Source organism: Phaseolus vulgaris, chromosome 5, assembly GCF_051622355.1.
Source record: "Phaseolus vulgaris cultivar YP4 chromosome 5, ASM5162235v1, whole genome shotgun sequence".
NCBI lineage: Eukaryota > Viridiplantae > Streptophyta > Magnoliopsida > Fabales > Fabaceae > Phaseolus > Phaseolus vulgaris.
The window spans coordinates 2288172-2313404 of record NC_143502.1 but is presented as its reverse complement, the minus strand read 5'-3'; the positions used below and the strand labels follow the sequence as shown (position 1 = coordinate 2313404).

General features: G+C 32.3%; 3 protein-coding genes across 4 annotated transcripts; 2 read left to right on the top strand and 1 right to left on the bottom strand.

Moving 5' to 3' along the window:
• The first annotated feature begins 1005 nt into the window (after positions 1-1005).
• LOC137834779 (uncharacterized) lies at positions 1006-1919 on the top strand. The gene has a single exon (XM_068642965.2). The coding sequence runs from the start codon at positions 1243-1245 to the stop codon at positions 1636-1638; it is 396 nt and encodes a 131-aa protein (XP_068499066.1). The 5' UTR covers positions 1006-1242; the 3' UTR covers positions 1639-1919.
• A 4930-nt stretch (positions 1920-6849) lies between these two features.
• Positions 6850-12659, top strand: PRMT3 (protein arginine methyltransferase 3). Its single transcript, XM_068642964.2, has 7 exons — positions 6850-7192; positions 8735-9205; positions 9320-9417; positions 10682-10760; positions 10864-11124; positions 11235-11402; positions 11950-12659. The coding sequence occupies exons 1-7, from the start codon at positions 6905-6907 to the stop codon at positions 12382-12384; spliced, it is 1800 nt and encodes a 599-aa protein (XP_068499065.2). The 5' UTR covers positions 6850-6904; the 3' UTR covers positions 12385-12659.
• An 880-nt stretch (positions 12660-13539) lies between these two features.
• LOC137834777 (uncharacterized) lies at positions 13540-23747 on the bottom strand. Of its 2 annotated transcripts, none has more exons than XM_068642963.2 (13): positions 23558-23747; positions 22695-22755; positions 22484-22610; positions 21151-21278; positions 20990-21059; positions 20788-20890; positions 18438-18555; positions 18274-18355; positions 16156-16217; positions 15110-15182; positions 14910-14990; positions 14427-14507; positions 13540-13949 (listed from the first exon to the last, which is right to left on the bottom strand). In XM_068642963.2, exons 2-13 carry the CDS (start codon positions 22727-22729, stop codon positions 13791-13793), a joined length of 1119 nt encoding a protein of 372 aa, XP_068499064.1. In that variant the 5' UTR covers positions 22730-22755; positions 23558-23747; the 3' UTR covers positions 13540-13790. The 2 variants fall into 2 exon arrangements, with proteins under 2 accessions (XP_068499064.1, XP_090158466.1); XM_090302340.1 differs by having other exon boundaries at positions 21151-21273; positions 23558-23735.
• Positions 23748-25233: the final 1486 nt, after the last annotated feature.

Below are 25233 nucleotides of genomic sequence, written 5' to 3'. Positions count from 1 at the left end.
CTTTAATTATAAAATAAAAAAAGAAATAAGAAAAAGAATAATACTTTTAAAAGAATATTTTTCCTTGGACAACAAGTGAGAAGACCACATCCCATATATCTGACTTGAATCAGACAAAATTTCTTTGCTTCATCATACCAACATCTAAATTAAATTCTTCAACATTCATTTTTTTATTTTATTTATGTAAATATAAAGAATATATTTAAAGTTCATTTAACAATATTAAGGAAAAACATCTCAAAGGAAAAAATGGTTAAAATATGGTTATTGAAAGTTGAATATAAGAATCATTAAAATGTTTAAAACAAGCATAATATAAAGAAACATATGATAAAAGTGTCTAATACTAGGAAACAATTATATTATACTATCACAAGAAAATCATTAAATAGAAACCAATTTTTAATACTAAAATAATTAATTGTAATAATAATTAAATTTAATTAGAGACTATTTTATAAACTAAAAAAAATAAAATTTTGAATTAGTTTTTATTATTGTTAAATAATTTTTAAATTGATATTTAATTAGCAACCAAAGTTTTTAACTACCAAAATTATCTAGTTTCTAATTTTGGTAAAAAACATTGATTGCTAATTAAATACTAATTCAAAAATTATTTAATAATAATAGAAACTAATTTAAAAAATTTCTTTTATTAATTTCTAAAATATCTCTAATTTAATTAATATTACAACTAATTATTTTCATCTTTAAAAATTGATTTCTATTAATATATATGAATTGTTTTAATTATATAATACATTGAATAACTTTTAATTATAATTTGAAATTGTTATGATTTAGATTACATTGGATCTTGCAGGAACTTTCCAAAGTCATCCATGACTGCACATGACCAAAAGCTCTTAACCTAATCAACACAGAAACCACAAATAAAAATCTAAACAGTGACAGAGACATAAGTATTAATTTGTTATCATCACCATTTTCAATATCCAAAAGGTCCTTTAGCACCCCAATGGAACCTTCTCATCAACCTCGTACTTTCTAACCTCTTTCCATTTCCACCATCAACACCCTTTTGATTTTCCCACCATGATCATTCTCCTGGAAGTTTCCCTCACCCTTATATGATACTATAAATACAAACCCTAGCTTCAATCTTTGTAAATATTGTACCTTTTACTCACAAACTAGTTCTTCACAACTGGGTTTTGTTTGGTTGATTTAGTTCATTGTTTTGCTGAGAAGGAGTTGATCATCATCGTAGAGACAATGCTTGGAGTTAACAACAACCATGGTGTGATGATGAAGAGCAAAGGGAGGAGCAAAAGGGTTCACAAGAAGGATGTTAAAGTGACATATATCTCAAGCCCCATGAAGGTGAAGACCAGTGCCTCCAACTTCAGAGCCCTTGTGCAAGAACTCACTGGTCAAGCCTCCAATGTTGCTGAAATGTTTGTGGAAGCTGATTTTTACAACTATGATGGTGTTCTTGATGATGGTAACCAAAAGGGACCAAATATTCAGCAATTGAGTGGTACAAGTGAAACCTATTTTCATGATTCTACTTGGTTCAAATCTCTTGATGATCACTTGCATTCTGGCTCTTTCATGGAACCACTAAATGAACAACTTCAATGTGAACTCTTCAGCTTTGATATTATTTAGTTGGTTTTATCATCATCCATTGGAAGCAAGAAGAAGAACTACCTTTCCCTTGATTTTTTTTATCCTTACACATGAAGGGAAAGTGGTGATTTTTGTTGCAGAATTAGTTTTTTTATATATATATATATAATTGAATTTTTCTTATAAGTTAAATTAAGTTGTGCACTTCGAATTTTTCATTTTATTTCTTCAAAAATTATAAGTGCATAAGTTGATTTTTATTTATAAAAGGAGTTTAATTGATTTAATTTATTTATTTTATAGTTGTTGTTAGAAGGTTTATTTAAATTTACCCGTCTATATATGTATTAACTTACTAGTAGGGTATTGAGTTTAGTATTTTCTTATATATTGTGTATACAGTATACATATAATGAATTTATAAAATGAATATTGAGTGTAATTCTCGCATTCCCTTTATCTTTCACACACATTTCTTTTTCTTTTTTTTCTCCTTTGTTTTGATTTTTTTCTTCTATATATTGTCTCTCCCAAATTTTGATACATCCTCTAAGGTTGAAGAATCAGAAATCATTTTCATCCAATCAAATTTTCAAACAGAGTAAGTTTCTTTTTAATCCAAAGATTCTTTATTCTCTTTATTTTCTTATTACATTATGATAGAACACAAAAAACAACTGTTACTTATACTATGACTAACTATGATTAAGCCTACAAAATATTAAGTCTACTAAACTAGGGTTTACTAAAATTCTTCTCTTCTTCCTTATTTTCCATAATATCTCACTTATATATGTGAGATTTAGGTTAACATAGATTGGGCATGTATGCTATTGGGCCTATCTTAACATTATTATCTGCTTCAGAAAACACTTTGTCCCAAAATGTAGTCTTAAATGCACTTTGTCCCCAAAATGTAGTCTTAAATGCAGTTGGGCCACTGGTGCTTCTTGGGCTGGGGTTGGACCGTTTGAGCATTTGTTAGGTTGTGGGATAGAGTGTTTTGGTAGTGATGTAGGGGTGAAGCAGAAAATTGGGTCGCGGGGGTGTTTTGGGTTTGCTAGGTTGGTTTGGAGCGCCACTTTCTCTTGTGCATTAGGGTTTGGTGCGTCGCTTGCTCTTGTGCATTCCACACAATTGTTGATGTTGCATTTCTTTCTTTTTCTTGTTTTTTTTTAAATCGGAGAAACAACATTCGAAAGGGAATGAGGGGGGGGGGATGCAAAAATTGGAGTGGATGGTGTTGGCAATTGAATGGATCTAGAAGCCGGTAGCGGTGTTGCGGCGTGTGTCCTGGTGTGAGCGGAGGCTGGTGGCACTGGGCGGCGCGACGGTTGGGGTGCGGATGTTGTTGTGGCGTGTGTCCTGGTGCGCGCGGAGGCTGGCGACACTGAGCGGTACGACGGTTGGGGCGTGGACGCTGTTGCGGCGTGCGACCTAGTGCGTGCGGAGGCTGACGGCACTGGGCGGAGCGACGGTTGATTGCGGACGGTGTTGCGGCGTGTGACTTGGTGTGCGCGGAGGCTTGCGACGCGACGATTGGGGCGCAGGTGGTGTTGCGGCGTGTGTTCTGGTGTGCGCGGAGGCTTGTGGCGCTGGGCGGTCTGAGCCTTCAAAAACAATGAGTTGTAGTTTTTGTGGTCTCATGGTGGGTAATGGTGGGGGCTGAGTGTGGGACTGATTTTACGTGGTTTATGACATGTGAGTGAATGCAGAAATTCATTCCTGGCTTCGATATTTGTTTGTCTGGTTTTGGTGGCCTCCATTTGAGCTTGTATAGCTGAGAGTCGTTCTTGGATGGCTTGGAGAATTTCCTCAAGGTCTTTAGATTCAAGTTTGGGAGGCATGAAGAACGTGAATGAAAACATCAATGATAGAAAACAACTACCTATACTATACTAAAACTATGACCTAAGGTATACTCTAAGCTACTAAAACTTGGGTTTACTAAATTCATTCCCTTTTTTTCCTTATTTCCATAATATCTCACTTATATATGTGAGATTTAGGTTAACATATATTGAGCTTGTATGCTATTGGGCCTATCTTAACACATTACTAGAAAATCATTAAATATAAATCAATTTTAGAGACAAAAAATAATTAGTTGTTATATGGACTAAATTAAATACTATTTTAGAGATTAAAAAATGATTGATATCTAACTTAGTTTCTATTATTGATAAATAATTTCTAAATTAGTATATAATTAGCTACCAATGTTTTAATTAACTAATTAATTTTTGTCCCTACAATTGGTTTTTATTTAATGATTTTCTTGTAGTGTGATTTTGTCATCAATTCTGGTGGGATTAGTTGAGAAAAATGTTCCTCTAACTTGGTTAAACCCATGCTAAAATTTGGTCATGTTTGGATACCTTACTTTAGGTCTCCAAATTTTGGAGTAACTACTTGAGCTGGAATTTCCTTAGAATAAGAAATTACAAGTAAGAGAAACTATTTATATTTTTGATAAAATCTTAGGATAGTTGATTTAGATAAGAGATTAATCTAGTAATTGGATTATGCATGTTAAAGTATAAAGTTAGTTAAACTGAGTTTTGATTATGATTTGATGAATAAATGAGTTTGAATGATTTAGAATGTATTGAAGTGATTGGAGGATGATGTTTGAACAAATTGTAATTTGGATTGATCATTTTTGGATTGTTTAGAAGTTGTATTATTGGAATGTTTTTGAAAAGATGTTTGAAAAACGCATTTGATTCTGTTGTTGAGGTTGATTTTCTGATATTTTTGCTTAAGCAAAAATAGCCATGCACATAAACTTGTTTTCAACCCTTTTTGCTCAAGTGAAAAAAATTCTTGCTAAGTGAAAACAACACTGAAAATCAACCCTCTCATCAAATTCTTGCTCAAGCTAAAATCTTTTTGCTTAAACGAGCTCATTATTACTCAAGGTAAAATATTATCACTCAAGATAAAAAAAACTTCTTTCTTTCTTTTCTTTTCTTCTTATCTCTTTAATGAATTGGGTTATGTATGAAAACTTTTATGTAAAGTGAATATTATTTTGTATACTCAATTGATTTGTGAAATTTATGATATGTATTGTATAAGAATGACATAATTCGTATGAAATTTAGGTTATATATTTGGGATAATGTGTGAGCAATTGTTTGATTGTGTATTAAGTATTGACACCTATGTTGTAATAGAGATCCTCTAACTTATGATATAAGTCTCGTAGACTAAGATATCACGTGATGAGAAATTGATGGGAGAATTCTTGCACACCTATGTAGATGCACAACTTGAGTTGTATTAAACTTACCATGATTCTTCTATTCACTTGTAAATCTAAGTACTAGATTGAATCATATGTTAATATGTACATATTTAATATGGGTCTTTGGAAGATATTAGTCAATATTTCGCTTGTTGAATATCCTTGATTTATACATCTATGTGTGATCTATATGATTGTTGAATATTCTTGATGTATAGATTTAAGTGTGATTTATATGGTTGTTGTATATTGGTGTTGAAATAAGATCTAATTATTGCGATTGGTTGTATGTCTATGTTTGATTGAAAGAGAAACTGAATTATTTATTAATCACCTTGGATCATTGAATCGGGTTTTGGTGGTGAAATCTGGGTCAACTTTTTTTTTTGTTTCCGCTTTGAGATGCTTGAAATTCATAGTGAGAGAAGCTCCACTAGTTGACAAGACTCCAACGATCAAATTAATAAAATTATAACGATCAAATTAAAAAAAAAATGAATAATGAGTGTGTATAGAATGCACTTCCTCGACATACTTTTGTAATGAGTTTATAATATAAAGAAATGCAAATTCTTTGAAATAAGTTTATAATATAAAGAAATTTAGAAAGAATAAATATGGGCATGCTTTTAAATTATTTATAGTGACAAAAAATTTGAATAAGAATGATACTTGTTTACTCATAATTAAAAACATGAATGAAAAGGGTAACATTAAATGAAAATGATAAGGACTCATTCATGAATTTTAAATGTGCAAATGGAAATAAAATCAAAATGATTAAGTTCATTACTAGAGTTATAAAGCATGTTTAAGAAAAAAATCGAATAGAGTGGTAAAAAAGAATTAAAAAGAAAATAGAATAGAGTGGTGGTTCATGGAATAAAAAACTTATATATAAGTTTATTTAAATCAATCGCTTAATTTAACTAAATACAAAAGCTTATTTGGCCTTAACATGATTATTAATAATACTTTTTACTTATTCACGTTTATCAATTTTTTTCATTTGAAATTTTTTCCTCACTAATATGATAACTCAAACTTTCTTTACTAAATTTATTTTCAAATAATATTTTATCACTTAAAACACTTACATAAATAATGATAAAGTAAAATTTCAACCACATTTACTTTAAAAAACTTAAAAATAATTTTCAAAAGATGTCTATACTTAAAAATTAAATGTAACATTCACTACAATAAAATTATTATTATTTAAAATAATTTCTATTATTAATAAATAATTTTAAAATTTATATCTAATTAGTTACTTTTAAGATATATAATTCTAGTTTTCATATATATTTACATGTAAATATAAAATAGGAAATTTCGTGAACATTTTGTTAAAATAAAAAAATCATTATATATTAATTTATATAAAAATCTTAAAATAAAATAAAAAGCCATCCTACTTAAAACTTCTCCAAGATTGACTTAGTGTGATTAGTTTTCATAAATTTTAGTATAGTTACCATCATCATTGAATGAAAAAACAATTTCTCAAAATAATAGTTTTTTTTTGCTTTTTATTTATTTTTCAAATGAAAATCTTTAAAAAAAATGTAAAACTAATTTTCAATAATATTCCTATTACATAGTTAAGAGAAAAAGTAGTAGATAATCGTTTATATTTAAAAAGAGACATAAAAATAATGAAAACAAATGAAATCCATATTACTTGAAATTCACGTAATTTTAAAAGACTAATGTTTTAGAAATAAGAAATCTAAATACTATAACACATTTTTTTTATTGTTTCACGATAAGAAACACCACGAATGAGTCTCTTTCTACTTACTTTTTTTAAAGTGTTTTTTTTTAAATAAAATAAGAAAATTTATGTATTTATGTGTTTATTTAATTTGCTTATTCTATAACTAAACACATTTTTTTTTGTCTTTAACTTATTTAAATAAATAAATTCTATCTATTTTTAAAAATAAATATTTATTTTAAAAATATTTGTTGTTGAAGGTGAGCAGAATATATATAAAGGCAAAGTTGGTTGAGTTTAGGGTTTTTGAAAGGGTTTAAGCGTTTTTTTCACTCATGGCATTCATCGATAAGCAAAAGGGAGAAGAAGAAAAGGAACCGTACAGAATGGAAGAAGAAGAAGAAGAAGATAGCGAAGAAGCAGAAGAAGAAGCATGGGACGATTGGGAAGGAGAGCGAGAATCGGAATTTGTGTGTCTCTTCTGTGACTCTCAGTACAGTTTGTGCGGTTCCTTGTTCGATCATTGCGCATCCCTTCACCATTTCGATTTCCACGCGATTAGAGCAGCGCTCAAACTAGATTTCTATGCCTCCTTCAAGCTCATCAACTTCGTTCGCTCTCAGGTGACCTTATCGTTTTCTTTTCTTTCCTTTTATGCTTTTCTCAGTTAACGTATTTGAATTAGGTTCCTCAGAAAGGCTAGGAACACGTTATTTTTAAGCACACTCTATTTTAATTTAAAATTAGTTAGCGATCAAAAAATTTGGTGGTTTCGTTTGTGACTGTTTGGGTGAACACTTTGAAAAGTAAGAGAATAAGAATTAGAAGGGGTTATGACATAACCTTATTCGAAAGTTAAAGTTAAATTATTTGTAGATTGTTTTTTTGAATTAGCTTTTTCAAAGTCGGTTTTTTAAATTTTGTAAAAGTTAATGTATAAGCTAATTTTAGAGTTCGGAGAAGTTTGTTTTATTTAATAATTTATTTGTAGAATTTTTTTTCTTGCATTAGCTTTGTCCTCATTGAGTTTTTTTTTTTTTTTTTTATAAATATTAAACTATAATCCAGAGTGTGGTACTAGCACTCTTCTCAGGATCTTCTCTTAAAGAGAAAGACGCAAAGCAATCATACTACTACTTGTCGTTATTATCTCATGACATTACATCGTTTTTCTGACCAAAGAGAATCCCAAGTTTTATTTTTCTTGAGGTTGGGAGTTTTAGGACTAAGGAAATGGATTTCAGAGGAATTTTGGATTTAAGATTTTAAAATGGCAGTTTATAATGATTTTTGTGGTTATTACTTGATCTATTATGTGAAGAATAGTCCACTAAAATCTTGTCTTTAAGGTTCCTAGACTGTCCAATAGATTGTCTAGTCTCATAGTGTCCTATCTGATTAAACTATCTAGTAGCTGCTATGTGTCTATGTGTCTTCCTCAATAGTTTTAAGCGCCTTTCATGTGTGTCAATAACAACGGTTCTTGCTCTATAAATAGGACTTTGTACCTTGCATTTTAGGATAACTTAGTTAAACGTTTGAGTTATATCTGAGTGAGAGTTTGTTGAGAGAGAAACTCTTGAGTTTAATCACTATGTTATAGTTAATTTCTCCGTGGACTTAGGTTGAAGTTTATTAATACTTCAATCGAACCATGATAACTTTGTGTGTGATTCTCTCTTCTTCCTGTATTACTGTTTGTTTATGTAGATTTCCCTCCTTTGACCTGTTGCTCTGGTAAATGGAAAAAATTGTAGAGATAACTTAAATATACTCTTTTAGTCTTTCTTTTTGTCTTTGCCCTGCCTTCAGCTGTAGCTAAGTGTCTTAGTTTTTTCAATTTCCTTTTATATTGATTAAAGTATTATTATACCTTAAAATAATGTTGATTTAATGTTTTAGTATGGTGTTGTGATTTTTTCCAAGAATCGTATTATGTTAAATGTTTTTTATTTTTTCAAGCTCTTTCTTTGCTGTTGTTTATGGAGGTGGCACTAGCTACACCGAGATGTTCTAATTTTGTTAATTCTATTTTAAATAACCCTTCGATGTTAATTGATCATTTTATATATGGACTATATACAAAATTACCACAGTTGTGTGGATTATGTCTCTTTTCTAAGTTGTTGTGCTAACTGGTGTTTTCTTCGAATTTTTATTTCTAGGTGGCAGAGAACAAATGTTGGAGTTGTGGATTAACATGTCAGTGCAAGCGTGACTTGCAGAATCATCTGCATGATATAGTTGACTTTAATGAGATGAAGACTCTATGGAATGATGATAGATATCTAATACCTTTCATGCAAGATGATTCTCTGCTGTACAGTTTTGGTGAATGTGACGAAGAAGGTGAAGATGAGCAAATTACACCAATTGATGAAGATCTCATAAAAGATTTGATGAACATTGACGAGAGAAGCTCTGTTGATCATGATTCTGTGGAAAATTCAAAAGGGGATCTTATTAATGGTAAAGACTCAATGGGACATGCCTTGTGCAGTGATAAGGATCCAAAAAAGGGTCCTTTAGTGGCTAATTCTCCGAATCACATTGCAAAACATATTAAGAAGGTTAATGAAGGTTATTTTGGGTCATACAGTTCATTTGGTATCCATCGAGAAATGTTAAGTGATAAGGTATAAGATCTGCTTTGCATTTGTTGGCTTCAAATCTACAATAAGTTGAGAAATTGAAGATTTTTCACTGTGCTATAACTATTTTATTGAAATAATATCAATAAATTTACATAGGTGAGAATGGATGCTTATGGTCAAGCAATATTGAAGAATCCCTCCCTACTAAAGGGTGCTGTTGTTATGGATGTAGGTTGTGGAACTGGAATCCTCAGGTGAGAAATATCCTTGACTTTTCTCAATATATAATATGCAATCTATAATATCTGTTTTGGAGTTTTATATTCATACAATGGCATATTGTATTATAATTAATGGTGGGAGGATGATGTCAAAGTAAAAACCTTTGGTAAAGCAAATTCTTTACCAAAAATTGTGCATATAAGTTAGAAACACCATGTTACTGTCCTACTAACCATAAACTGTGACATCACAGATTTTACAAAGTCTATACTGAATCTAATTTTGTATATTTTTATACAAATGCTCATTTATCATTTATTATACTAAACTTCATAAATAGAAAACTGATAACTGTTCAAGGGGAATTTATTTCTGCTCGTGAACACTTTTGTGCTTTGTCTTTTGATTGTCAAAATTTTCACTCTCGACATGTTAGTATGGTTTTTCTGCATTGTTTGAGGTTAGCCCAGATATACTTGTTTAACTTTTCATCTGCTTGCTTCCCTTTAGGGGGCTCTATGTTCTTTGGTAAATTGCTTCATGTGAAGAGTGTTATGCTAGGAATATGGCTAGAATAAGACTAGGGCAACCCTTCCCTTGAGCTAATTTTTGGGACAGTTTGTCACTACCCTCTCTCCTAAGGAGCAGCAAAGAATTGTCTCCGTGCTAAAGTTTCCTGAAAGGGGTGAACCCAAAGGCTTGAAAAACATACCTTCCCCAAACCTTGCCATTGTGTCAAGTTGCTGCGTTGATTTGGAAGTCAAGGGTTTAAATCCTGCAAATAACCTCCACTTGCGAGGGTGTGGCTGTGCACTTCTATCCTCACCTTTGATCCCCCACCTGGTAGGAGCCTCATGGTCCGATTCACCGTTTTTCATATGGAGAAAATCAAGGATGCACACCTGGTGGCTTTGTGTATAGGATAATGACTAATAATGAGCACCCTGCTTATGAATAAATAGTTTGTCAGAGAACTAATCAAATGCTGAACTCATATATTAAAGCAATATATTTGTTCTCTTCATGGCTCCCTTTTTTCTTCCGAGTATTGAAGATTTCATCTTGACTTAATGCATTGTAGCATAGAAGCCCTTAATAATAATGTTCCGTATGCCTCAAATTGATAGATTCCTATTGGCTCTTTCTGTTTGTTCATTTTTGGCAGTAGTGGTTTTTAGGCCTATGGCTGTTATAAGTGCATATTCTGGGTTTTGTTGGCCTGTGCTTATAAGTTATTTTATTTGATTGCCCTGCCATTTATAAGTTTGACATATTTTGTTATTATTCTTTCTTTAGCCTGTTTTCGGCAAAAGCTGGAGCTTCAAGGGTTATTGCTGTTGAGGCTAGTGCCAAGATGGCAGCAGTGGCATCTCAGGTATAGGTCTTTCTTTAACTTTGTAGCTTCTATAATTATAATTACCTTTTAAACTTACATCTCTACTTCCATATTCATTCTTTCTCTCCATTTTTTTATTTAGGTTGCAAAAGATAATGGTCTTTGGTGGAATAAAAGCCAAAGTGGAATCGATGGTCTCCAAAAGGGAGTTATGGAAGTGGTTCATGGTATGGTTGAAGAGATTGATAAAACAGTTGAACTTCAACCTCACAGTGTTGACGTGTTGCTAAGTGAATGGATGGGATATTGCTTGCTGTATGAATCCATGCTTGGTTCAGTGCTTTATGCACGGGACCGGTGGTTGAAGCCTGGTGGTGCCATTCTTCCTGACACAGCAACTATTGTGAGTCTCTCCTTTGTCCATTGCTCAACCATTTCATATTCAAAATATTGTCCTCAGGGGTGTCATGCCAGTTTCTGCAGAATAAATTATCATTCTAGTTTCTTTTCTAGTTTGTTGCAGGATTTGGAAAAGGAGCCACAAGTCTTCCGTTTTGGGATAATGTCTGTGGTTTTGATATGTCTTGCATTGGGAAGGAGCTTGTCATAGATGCTGCCCAAATTCCTATAGTTGATGTTCTGGACTCACAAGATTTAGTTACCAGTTCTGCGATTCTGCAGGTTGGTCCTTTTGGCATATGTGAATGTTTTGAAAGACATTAGTTTAGTAGTAATTTTTTTTCCAATTTGCTAATCCAGTCTTCAATAGTTTTCCAAAGACTGTAAGGATATTGCCAGATCTTATCTTAGGCTATAGTTTTTAACCTATTATCTTGCAATTCTAAAGTAGCTAAGTGGTCCTTGTGTGAACTGCGTGTAGCTGTGTCATAATCTTGTGAAAATATTCTTTTGGTTTAAATTATTTTGACCAACAAGAAATGGCCCCTCCTATGTCTTCTAAACAGAAAGTGTTATTTTTAAAAATATATAGGTGAATTTATGCAAATTAAAAAGTATCATGCATTTCTAGATACCGTACTCATTTTGGTTCCTTCTTCACTTGTGTGATCTTAACTAGTACATGTACTATGCCAAACAATATCTGTTCTTTTTTTCCAGGGGTGGGGATAACTCTCCAGGATAGTTTTCATAATAAATTCAAAACCCAGTTTATGGTTGCATACTGATTGTTGAAATGTTTTTTTTTTTTTTTCCTTTTATTCTCCAGTCTTTTGACTTGGCAACCATGAAGCCCGATGAAGTGGATTTCACTACGACTACTACTTTGGAATTAAAACCAAGTGCTTCAGCAACATGGTGCTGGTGCTATGGTGTTGTCCTATGGTTTGAAACTGGTTTTACGAGGAGATTCTGCCAAGAAGCACCAGCTGTGTTATCCACATCCCCTTATACGCCAAGAACACATTGGTCACAAACAATCTTAACCTTTAGAGAACCTATTGCAATAGGGTTTGGAAAAGAAAAGAAGGGTAAACTGGAAGCAATTGGAACTGAGGTGTATCCAGCTGTAAATATCGATTTACGCGTCAGCATTGTCCGTTCTACAGAGCATCGCAGCATTGACATTTCCTTAGAAGCTGCTGGTGTTGGTCCTGGCGGTGAGAAACGGAGTTGGCCTGCTCAGCTTTTCAATCTGCAGTAGGGTGCATGATGCCAAAACCAGGGAGGATCATTGTGCAGAGTTTTTCTTCTTGGCAGTTAGAACCGGTTTAGGAATGTTGCAGTTCGTTTAGGTTCCAAATTTTGTTCACTGGAAATGCTTGACTATAGAAAATGTAATGTTTCTCCAATTCATATTTATGTATTTGATAAAACTATCTTCAGTTTTGTGTTTCTTTATATTGTTTTTCCAAGTATCTATTTCAGTAAAGTTTAGCATTCTCATCTCATGGAAATGAAATTATAGTTTTGACCGGAGATTGAAATTTTTTCTTTTTCTTTTTCTTATTAAATTAATCTTATTTTTGGTCGAAATTATTATAGTTGGTGACGGAGGACACTTTTTTACTTGAGCTTTCACTTATAACGGTTGATTTTAGACATTTTTTCAACACCTTTCCATTGGTTCTTTTGGTACCTCCATATAACTTTAAAATTCCAAAAGTATCCATTTGTGTGTATAGATTGAGCTATCAATCTGTAACATCTCATTTGAAATGTACACACCAAATTGTAACAATTAGAAGTTAAAATCGAATCTGAGGTTGCATAACAAATTGTACAAACTAGTTTCTAAATTTAATTTGTATACCGAATTGACAATTTGCTAGAATTTGGTCCGCAATCCTGAATCCAGTTTTAGTTTCAAAATTATTAACTGAATTATACAATCCGATGATACATAATCCTAGATCTACTTATATATAACGGATTGTTCAATATGGGATGTTATAATAATAAAAAAAGAAAACCTCTTTCACGTTGGTTGTTATATCAAATACATTCACAATGGAGGGGGAGGAAGAATTTGGATTTTATCCTAATTTCTATAGATTTCATCCGGATCTGTTTTGATCCACTTGTATTTGTCATATCAAATATATGCACTATTATATCGTATATGAATAGTGCCACGTTTTTTTGAAAATTAACAGTTTAATGGAGTAGAAAAGTGCTTTTGAACATCCAAAAACTTTCAATTTCCTTTCATCTTCATTGACTGCAAATTTCTTCATCGAATGGGGTTGCAGATCGATTTATTGACAATAAATATCTTATCTCATTCATGATGACAAATTTATTGCCCTAGAAGTCCAGGGCTGCTGCATGAAATGCTAATCAGAAGGATCAGAAAAATGAGAATTGCAGAACATTTCCAAGTCCTTTTTTTTTTCTAAAATAATGCCATGTTGGTCTTACCTAAATAATATGGGCAATATGAACTACCCAACATTCATCAAAAGTGATGCCAACACATTTCAAATATGATCAAAATCATTAGTAAAAGATCAAGTCACAAAGAATTGCAGTCCCCTAACTTTTACTTCAAATTTCTTCATCCAATAGGTTACATCTGAATCAGTTGCCTACAATAGATAACAGAGCGATTTAAATGGCATTCTCTTCTCTTGTTCTGTATGGTGGAGGTAGCAAGTTGTGTATGTTAGCAAAAAGATCTCCACGACCATATTGTGGTTCCGCAACAGGTGAATCCAAGACTGAGTCAGGAATTGCTACAAGGGTTTCTTCAAAAAATGATTTAATTGTCTGCATGGTTAAAAAAAGTTAGTGTTTGAAGCAATGCAATGACTGAAGTGTAAAATGACAGTTACTGTATACAAAGGAGAGAGATGATTTAACATTATGCAACAAGATATACTAGTGAGATGGCATAAAAGGAAGAAGAAGCTATCTATGTTACTACCAATACATCCAGACACTGACAAGAATACATCCATTACAGATGCAAATCCTTTAACAACTTTGTTGAATCATGCATATAGACATGACCTATGAGCTACCTAGTTACTTCCTAAATTATATTTTTTTAAGGTCATTAACACATGACAGCATCTTTTCCATCCATGAATGGAAAGCAGGGAAAATAAAAGTAAATTCAGAAGAAAATGTAAGATTTGCTTGATGATTGAAGTTTGTTTGTCCTGGACATTGACAACTTCATATAAATACAAAGTGAAATATTGTCTAAGCACTCAAATAATAGGTTTTTCATAGTAAATATACCGTGCAAGTTTGGACAGCTGAATCTGCTTTGCGCTTCCAAAGTCCATTCCCAGGCTCGGAATGGAAATAGCCAAGTAAAGGCTGCAGCAAACATGTCATTTATACGGTAACAGCAAATTATAAGTGAAGGTAGAAAATAAAATACCATCGATAGATAAACAACTCGCTTCATGCAAATGAATGGGAGGAGGAAGAAGTTAAGGAAAGGTCCAGTCTTTTAACTCCCAAATCCCAATATAAAACAGAACCCATAACTGAGTCAGAGCTATAAACCATAATAAGAAATCAAAAACAGAAAAACAAATGTGGGCATAACTACAGTTACATTGCATGTCTGTATATATATATATATATATAAAAGAATATGGTTTTATTATGCCCCTATGTTAAATAAGTTTATATAACACTATAGAGGAACTCTCCTTAATATTGGAAATTTTATAAGAATGCAAATCAACTAATGGGTTATTTGTCTGTTACCACCTTCACAATATCTCTCACAGTTGGGCCAAGTCCATATTGTCGTACTACCGAATCCCCATATACTTGATATTTCTCGAGAACCTTTATGAAATAAGGAAAAAGAATTAAAACAAAAATCAGTATGCTCAAATTGTTTCAGTAGTGATGTTAGTAAAATATCAGCTCAATCCATTTTAATGCAAAAATTTCAGTGACTGGACCTGACGACGTGTAAGATCACTACCCGGTGCACCATAAATTGCAGTATCAACATGTCCCAAAATATGCCAAGGGCTGTTGAAATTATTAACAATGGTTATTCAAGCAACAAAGTATCTATTTATATAAGCTGCTTTATGAAAATTCAAATAGAAAAGACATTATTAGAGAAATAATCATTTCTAGGTGTCAACCTAATTTAGAAATTAGGATAAGTGGTTCTTGACATGATAACAGAACTGCACAACTCCTCAAAAGAGGTATTCCTGTCACTCCCCCATACTTCATTACAACTAAATCTCCACTGATAACAATGGGGCTTGAAGCGGCCATTAACAAATAACAGCAATTTTTCTGGTTACACAGTTGTTGTTGGTCTGACAGCTGGATTGTCAATTAGTAGGTTAGTTGGTCGGGTAGCTATATAACATGCTTGGTTTGTGGAATTCAACCATAGGTCAATGGAGCTCTAATGTCCGGGGCTCACAGTGTTATCATTGGCTGTGCAGCATACAATAAGTGTCAATAAATAGACTAGGTTTGCATATTCCTAGGAACTTCTATAGTAAGCCATTCTTGTTTTTCTCTTTAGGTTTCACTGTTCCATATATTCAACAAAATTTCCTCTTTTTCTTTCTGTTAATTGCCTGCTTTCTGAACATGCATCTATCAGTTGGGAAATCTATCTAGCAACAGCACAATTGCATCAACTTAAATGAAATTTGTAAGAACAGTTTTAAATTTATATAACTTTCAAAAATCACAGGTTGTTCTTCGTGAAGAAAACTTCCAGTCCTACTAAAATAAAGGGATATTCCAGGAAACATTTAAGGTGAAAATGACTTCGACTATTTGCCAAGCTTTGGTTCTAAAATAGATAATCTACATTTTTCTTTCTGAAGTCACATTGGCTATTTTTTTAGGAGTTAGTCGAGGGATAAACTTATTCCCCTTTTATTCAATAAAAGACTACTGACGTTTGAAAGCATTTGAGACTTCACTCATGCAAAAGGGGCAAGAGACGGAGAATTTTGTATTTGACACTTACTTATGGTATGCTGCACGTCCAACCATAACACCATGGGCCCCAGCCTTTAGAGCTCCATTGACCTACAGTTGAATTTCACAAACAGAAGCATGAGAAATTAAGCACCTTATAATAAGAACAATTTCAAAGCTACAAAATGGCAATAGATTTATTACATTCACGACCACACTTGACCATCTCAAAAACCGGAAAGGAGGAAAGAAATTATTTTGTAGCTTAAACATCAGACATATCAAAACTATACAAATCCAGTTACAAGAATTTTAGCACAAAAAATCCAGACCAAACCCATAAGAAGGCAAATGATAGCTTGAACAATATAATATTGACTTTTGTACATTGACTTTTATGTTGAATTTAAAGAGACTTCAACATGGTTTCCAATGGCCTTATACTAATAGCAGCAGACCACAAGTAGAATTCAAGAAGGTATAGCACTGAATTTATACAAGATAGTCACCATTGTAGAACAAAATCAAACCAAGAAAAAAATACAATTAATTATGCATATACTATATCAAGGAACAAAATCAAATCAAGGAATTTTTTGTGATCACAAAGGACCTTTCAACTCAACAGCAAGTTTTATCATAATTTTATACGTATGACTATAATATATGGTACTACTGATTGTTAAACTTTAAAAGGCGAACATGAGAGAAAGATGGGAGTAGTAAAAATGAGTATGTTCAGATGGATGTAAGCCACAGAAGAGAGAACAAGATATGAAATGTTTAATTCTCATGCCTGTAGCACCAACTAAGGAAAAGATGACAGAAAACCAATTAAAGTTATTTGGGCATGTGTACAGAGGTCACAAGAGGCATCCAAGGTACATACACAGACAGGGAGGCAGTGTGTAATCAAGAGATGACCCTAAACACATCATTCCAAAGAGGATAACTAGAAGCATGACAAGAGAAGATGTAACTGCTCACAAAAATAATTTTGTAGTTTGTTACACTCATAAATTGTACTATTTATCCTTTTATTTTTCTTTCAAGAAATAGGTGCAAATAGAAATTTTAACTTAGCTTTTATTTGGTCCTATCAAGCCCAAAAAGGAGCTACTGGATGCAGCCAAAGGAGTGCAAGGAAGCAAGAAGCATGTGGCAAGGTAACCACTCAAGCCCATGTGAAGCTTGGCCAAAGACTAGACAAGGTAAGGTCAATGTGAAGCAAGCATAGAAAGTGTGACACAGGTGTGGAGAATGTGATACAAGCATGGAGATGATCTTGACCCTTAATCTAGATATAGGAATTTAAAATTTTAATTTTAATTTTTGAAATTTCCCTCTCTTTTCCCTTTATAATTTTTGGCCAAGCTTGGCTTAAGTAGCTATATATAGCCACTCACTCCCACTCTTTGTAAATAAATTTTGAACCATATATGAAATTTGTGAGTTTTTGAGACACTTGTGAGAATGATGTTCTGCCTTGGAGTCTTATGGTAACTTTTAGGAGTCAAGTGATGATTCTTCCTTGGTGCTTTTATCTTGAAGATGGAGATGCTTCTTCAACCTCAAGTGGCGTGCCTACCTTCTTCCATCTCCTAAGTCCTTTCTACATTTTCCCCTTTTATTTTGTCTATACTTCATGTTCCTATCTTGTTCTTGATATATGTCATGCCTACTCCTGTATTCTATTTGGTCATGTCTTTAAATTCCATTTCTAATTATTCTTACATCCTTATTATGTTTTTATTTCTTTCATGTTATTCTATGTTGAGTAGAATCATTGATTCAAACTTCTTGTGATTTCATATTCACAATAAGTAAAGACTAGATTCATACTTGAAATTGTGTTCTTAAACACTTCAATATGTGAAAAGCTATCAATACATACTTGAACTCTATCAATGTGTCTATAAATATTGCATGATACCGGTGACTTGTTTGCATATCAAAGGCATGCCCAACAATATGTGTGTGTCGGTGCTATACAATTTTGGGAAATTTGTGCACAATGTACATTGTTCATAAAAATGTGAACTTTAAATACGGTGATGTATTTTGAATGATCATAGAAGTGTACGAAATTAATTTTATAGCAGAAAATTTCTCTATAATGAATACCAACTCCCAATGAAATAGAATTAACAATTGGATAACAACTGACCTCATCAATACTAGTAATACCACCATTGATTGTAAATGTTAAGTCAGGAAAGTCCCGTATGAGGCCATAAAAGTATTCATACCTGCATTAAAATGTGTTTATCATCTCCAATTCTATATTAAATGACTATAAAAAATCAAATCTTTCAGTAGTCTGGCACATACTTCAGTGGAGGAATACTCCGATTTTCAGATGGGCTAAGGCCCTTAAGCAGTGCCTTCCTTGAGTGAATTACGAAATGCTTAGCAGGTGATAGGGAAGAAACCTTGTAAATGAAATCACCTGAAAGACAACAAAAGTGATGGTATAAAGGTAATATGTAAGCACAACAACAAATGCACGATTATTCTAAAGAAATTGTGACCTAATATAAAATTATGGCTTATAAATCACATCAGTAACAATTTGCTTTTAGGACAATTGTTTCACAAAATGTGACCATCTTACCGACCAGCAATCAAACTAAAAACACAAATTAAAAGTATAACAACAACCATTCAACCCTGGGATTCTAATTGGGGCTTCCTTGTTATAAAAAAATAGCAAAACATAAAGTAATATGACAAATCTTAACAGATTTCTCTCTGATAAACAGATTTGGAAGTAAAACGCTCGAGCTGAAGTCATGTGTATCTTCTTGACAAGTACACATAACAAACACGATACAAACAATAGGAGAACCCACATCGCCTACAAATATGCCTAAAATACAGCAAATAAGTGAGATGCAACCTTCATCTTACAAAACTAGTTTAAGGTCCAAACTCACTTTTTAAAATGATATCAAAATCTATCCTAACCTGGTTTGTTGGATCATGGTACCACCACGCTTAATATTCTTAGTACTCGGAGTAAGAGTGTGTTAAAGATCCTACATCAACTAGTGATATGACTAAAATAGAGTTTATAAACTATATGTAGACCTCATGTTACAAGTTAGTTTTATAGAATTGAGTTACGCTTAAACTCACATTCTAATACAAATAAACTATTAGTTTGTTACAATCAAAGTTCTTACCAGTATCGTTTGCAGCATACGAACTTAGTGTCTTTAGTCCTCTAAATATTGTTTGCCACAATAGTGGCCTATTTGTACATAGTGAGATGAAGGTTCATGGAAAATTTATAGTTCTTGATTATGATGTTAATTACTTTTGTAATGAATTTTCACAAAGTGGGTCATGTTACATTTCAATTTTTCTTAAGTATTATCTTAAACAATAAAACTCATGTTATATCTGCTTTTTCATTCCTGACCATTTTGTTTATTATGCTCTCACTAAGTCTCTGTTAATCATCTCATTCTTCCCCTTTTCCTCCCATATCCACATGTGATTTAGTACCAGACTTCCTGAGATTGGTCCTCTAACAAAGAATTTGCTCGTCTTTTTGGTAGGCCTGCATAGCTTGGATGGAGAGTATTTTGTTGGGTGATTTCAGTATATTGTACTACTAGAAGGCTGGCCAAGATAAGTAAGCCATAGTCTGTGCACGGATCATGGTCTAAGTATCGGTCATGACAAGGAAACTACACTAACATCAAATAGAAGCAAAGTGATGAATGGAGGGAATGGATAAGGATCAATATAGGTGATGTGTCAAAACTGGATCTAAGGTTAGATGCGAGAAAAGATTTTTGGAAGAAGCTCAACACTCCCTATTTACTGAAGAAGACACTTGTGGGTGGGTCAACAGAGTGGAGTGTTATTTCAAGCTCAAGGGGATGAGGAAAGATTACCAAAGGTAATGGTAGAAACGGATGGTCAAGAACTCTTGTTTCCAATGGTGGGAACTCTGTTCACAAACACCGCCTCCCCCTCTCTGCCCCCCCTTTACTGAAGAGAACACTTGTGGATGGGTGAACAGAGTGGAGTGTTATTTCAAGCTCAAGGGGGAGTGTGATGGGGAAAGATTACCGATGGTGACGCACTCACTAACTAAATCAATAAGAATCATCCATCCTTAAAAAAAGGAAGGGATTGCTCAGAAAGTGATGGTGGGGTAACATAAAGGAGTTACCCATCCATCTTCCAAAGCAGCTGCATATGGAGATGGGTGTATCCTACCTGTGCAGACTAACCAGCTAATGGAAGGCGGAATGATGAAAACAGCTAGCTCAATGTTAATTTTAGAAACAAAGGAGGGCTCAAAAAGCCTTTCCTGGGCAGAATTACAGGAGAAAATCAAAGATCATCTTAAAGTATGATGAGAAATAGAATCCAGATCAAATATGCTTGACAAGAAAAGAAGATGCTGGGTGACTACAGGATCATGGCAGAAGGAGAATTTTACTAAATTTCACTAAAAGGTCTTGGATATGATTTGCATCAGTGCTTCCTATTGGTAGTGGTGGGTCATTTGAAAATACAACTACAAACCCTATGGCCAAGGCTTGTGGTGTGCCTTGACCTTTAAATGCTACAAGCTTCCTACTCAGGTATGAACATAATACAAAAGAATTTTACATCTTTTAAATGTGAAAAGACAAAGAACGTTGCTGAAAAAGGACCTTACACAATTCATTGTAGGAATCATGATCATCCACACCAATTCGACATTTGACAGTAACAGGTACATTTGTATTGGCAGCAATTAATGAAATAGCCTCTGCAACAAACTTTCCTTGTAAACATTAGAGTCCTACATCAGTGCATATCGATCAAGAAAGTCTACACATTCAATCTGTTTGCATATCAAGTATGGGTGATGTTCTAACCTTTGGATCAAGCATAAGACGTACACCAAAGCATCCACGTCCAGCTACTCTAGGACTTGGGCATCCACAGCTGGTATATGTCAAAAATAAATAATGGATCTAAGAGATATTAATATAAAAATGAAACATTATGAATTAAGGTGATAAGAAAATAAACAAACTTGAAGTTGATCTCATCGTAGCAATAAGCATTTGCCAGTTCAGCTGCTTTTGCCAAATTATCTAAATTACTTCCACCAATTTGAAGCACAATAGGATGTTGATCTGGAGAATATGCCAAGAATCTGTCCTGAGCAAAATTGACAAGAAGAATCAATAGTTTTTCAGGGACAAATTATCCAGAAATGGCCCCACCCCATCAATTTGTGCTTTTGTGCACACACAGATATACCTACAGCAATGAGATAACTAACAGAAATACATAAACCCAAAGGGGAAGAACACCTTGTTTCTCATTCAAAAACTGCACTTTGAATTTAATGAAGTAAAGAGAGATTGTTTCACTCAACCTTTTTAAATAATATGAAACAACAGCACATAGATCCAAAGATATAGAACTAAATAAGACTAACAGAAACATCCCTATAGATCTAAAAAACTTCAAAATAAAATAAAAAAATAAAAAAACCTCAGCAGTGACTAGTTATGCAACATATTTTACCACAGATATCTATGAGCACAGTATTATTTGTGTTAGAAATATAAAGCTATAGTCTCTACTTATCAGTTTAAACTTCTAGGAGGCTTCAGCATATGACATAACTGGACTATGAATTATCCAAACTTCAAACCTAAAGGATTCTTTCATGAAAAGTGTGCTAGATCTATGATGACATAAATAGGTAAGACAGACTAGAACTGGACCAGAATATATCCACATAATACTGTGCATAATCACTGATGTTTTTGACTGACGTCAGCATGATATAGATATACAATGGTAGGTATATCCATGCAATAATAGTTTCTAAACAGAATTCTAAATTTTGTTGCTTAGCTAATTCTGGCTTAGCAAAACAGTTTTTTGTTGAAAGCTGGAATTATATATAGGTTCTTTGGTTTTGTTTTTTGGAGAATGATGAGAAGTTCTCTAGTTTTCTGTATCCTCCACAATCTTCTATCAGAAGTTGAAAGTGAGTGTGCATCGTGTGTGAGCCATATCAAGAAGTTGAAAGTGAGTGTGCATCGTGTGTGAGCCATATCAAGAAGTTGAGAGTGAGTGGGTAAGTGTGTGTGAAGTCATATTGATTTTAAAGTATTACAATACACTACTACACTACACAAAAAATAAAACCCTTCTTCACTCCCTCAATACAACTTAATAATTATATAGGATGAGCTGTAAGCTTAAATAACATTCTAGCTAGCAGCTTCCGGTTTTAGCAGAACCAGTCCTTGACAAATTGCAACCATGAAAATTGTTATTCATAGTCATTCCTCCAAGTTTTTTTAACCCTTTTCTTTCAACAAGCAGAAATATGTTTACAAACTTACCAGATTTCCCTTTTGATAAACAATTGTTTCGGCAGCAAGCATCTCCGTGTAGAGCCAAGTGTGCTTTGACAAGAGACGTGCAAGAGTCCTATAGTGATGATCTGTACACTCCATCATTGGGGCCACACTGAAAATCCAAGCGATCAACAAAATCAGATTGATAAAATATAACCATAGCATATGCAGAAAGCAGAGATACACAACCACCCACCTAAACAAAGGAGGAAAATAGTCGTTTGCAACCATCACGCTGTTCCAAGTGATTCTTCCTTCTGAGCAAAAGCAGAAAACAACCCGAATCAGCACAAATTCCTCTGTGATTTACCCCCACAATGATATAACAAATTATATGCAACTATATATTAAAACTTATATCTGAACAAATTAAAATGGTAGTTTTTACTCAATGATATTATCACCCACAACCTATGAGACTCAGACACTTCTCTTAAATGGCGGATCCGTGTTGTGTCGGACACACGTATCGGTATGACACTTATCAGTGAAGTGTTCAATTCAAAAAATATTTATTGGATTTTTTAAAATTCTAGTACGGTTCTAACACAATTTTAAAAGGTATCAATACAATAATTTTCTAAAAACTCAAATTTATTGTATAAATTTTTATTATGATTATAAAAATAAGGAACAAATCCTTTTGAACCGGTCATAAAAAATATCTTCATGCTCCAAAAGAATCTCAAACATATTTTTGCACATAAATATTTATTTTCAATTTATATAATTCAAAATTATATAATATATAGATTCGTGTCCTTGTACTATATTTTAGAGATTATACGTATCGTTTTCGTATCCATGTCATGTCTCAGTGTTTGTATCTGTGTCTTTGCTACATAGCGCAGAACAATAAGAACTTCGGTAAAAAAAAATCTTTTTTTTTTTAAATCATGGAACATAATAGAATTTCTAGTAAATTAAAAACGGAACACTGCGAATAAACTATTATGGTAACAATTCAGAATCAACCGAAAGCGCTTTTGGACCAAAAGAAAGGTTTTCTTCTGAATGTGAAATTGAGGGTTTTAAGGGAAGCACATAAGGGTTTATTACCTGTGGAATAAGGACGAAAAATGGTGGCAGCGACCGTAGCAGAATCCGGAGGCAAATTACTCTCTATTCTCCGAAACAATTGGAAATCCCAAAGCTCTTTTGCTGTGCCCCAATTTTACCCTTTCATGCTTGAAGGTCTTCAGACACACAAAATTGCTTGGTACACCCCCAAAATTTCAATAGATTAATTAAGTTATAATCTTTTCTTTATTTTTAACTGAGTCTCTCTGAAAAATTTCTATGAATATTTAAAATATTTTTTATATAAGTATTTTGTAATTTTACTTTGTCCTTAACAAGATTAGGTAATTCTTATCTTTTTCTATAGTCTTCTTCTCAAACTATTTAAATAAAAATAAAAATATTTTGAAAACTTAATAAAATATTTTTTATGATAAAAAATCTATTAAAAATATAACCGTATAAAAACAATTCATATATTAAAGGTATTGACTCCGAAATAATAATAATAAAAACTCAAAAAAATATAATTAGGAATATTTATTTAATATTTCAAAATAAATATATTCTTATAATACGTAATTTAAAATTTATTTATAACCATAATAATACAGATTATATTTTATAATTGTTATTTGATGTATATTCTTTTAGCTTTTTTATCTTTTCAGTTCTTATATTTATTAATCAATCTTTTAATTTTCTTCGTCTAAGAAAAACTAACAATAAAAATTGAAAGTACTTTTACTATATACTTGCAATAATTAATAAAAAATTAAAATGGTTTATAATTTTTTTATTTATTATGCTTCTATTATATAATTATATCACTATAAACATTAATTAAGAAATAAAGAATTAGAGGAACAATTTTTTTATAAATTAATTTGTACATAAATTAGTTTTAGTATATGGAGAAGTTTATTTGACATTTTCAAGTTTATCCTGAATTATCATACAAATCTTTTTCCATTAAAAAACATTTTTTTTATATATGACTAAATATAAAAACAAAGATGTTTTTTTTTCTTTTGTAATGGAACACATGAGTCAATTTAAGATGAAAATATGTTTTTCAGTTCATTAAAAATAAATTAAACTAAAGAATGAGATGTTAATAACAAAATAAGATGTAACAATGGTTTGGATATAAATGATGTTTTTTCTTACATCTCATACAATTTTTGGTGCTCTTTCTTTTGTTAATGTTTGAGCCATCATTATAACAATATTAGTAAGCTTTTATGGATTACGATGTCCAAGAGTATGGTATTCGAATACTAAAATCTATATAATTATTGAATTTAGTGTACAATCTATTATCTATAGAAATGAAAATGTATTCCTAATAGAAGAATTTGGGACATAATTTTGAATTGGATTATTCAATAATAGTGCACCAATGTCGTCAATTTCATAATAATTAACTTGAAAGATAATAAATCGCTTTGGTTACATCATGAAATAGCTATTAGTTATCCATAATTAATTATTAATTAGTAATAATAGTTAAAAAGTTGCAAATACTTTTTGTACACACTTTAATCCAATGAAATTATTCAATGCATTTAACATAGTATTATTGATACATAATACATATAAAACTAATAAGTATATATTGTTATTAATTGTGATTGTTGATGTGATTGTCTCAGAGCTAACATTATTACATAAATGTTATAAAAAAACTAATAACAACTACATCATTCATGTCA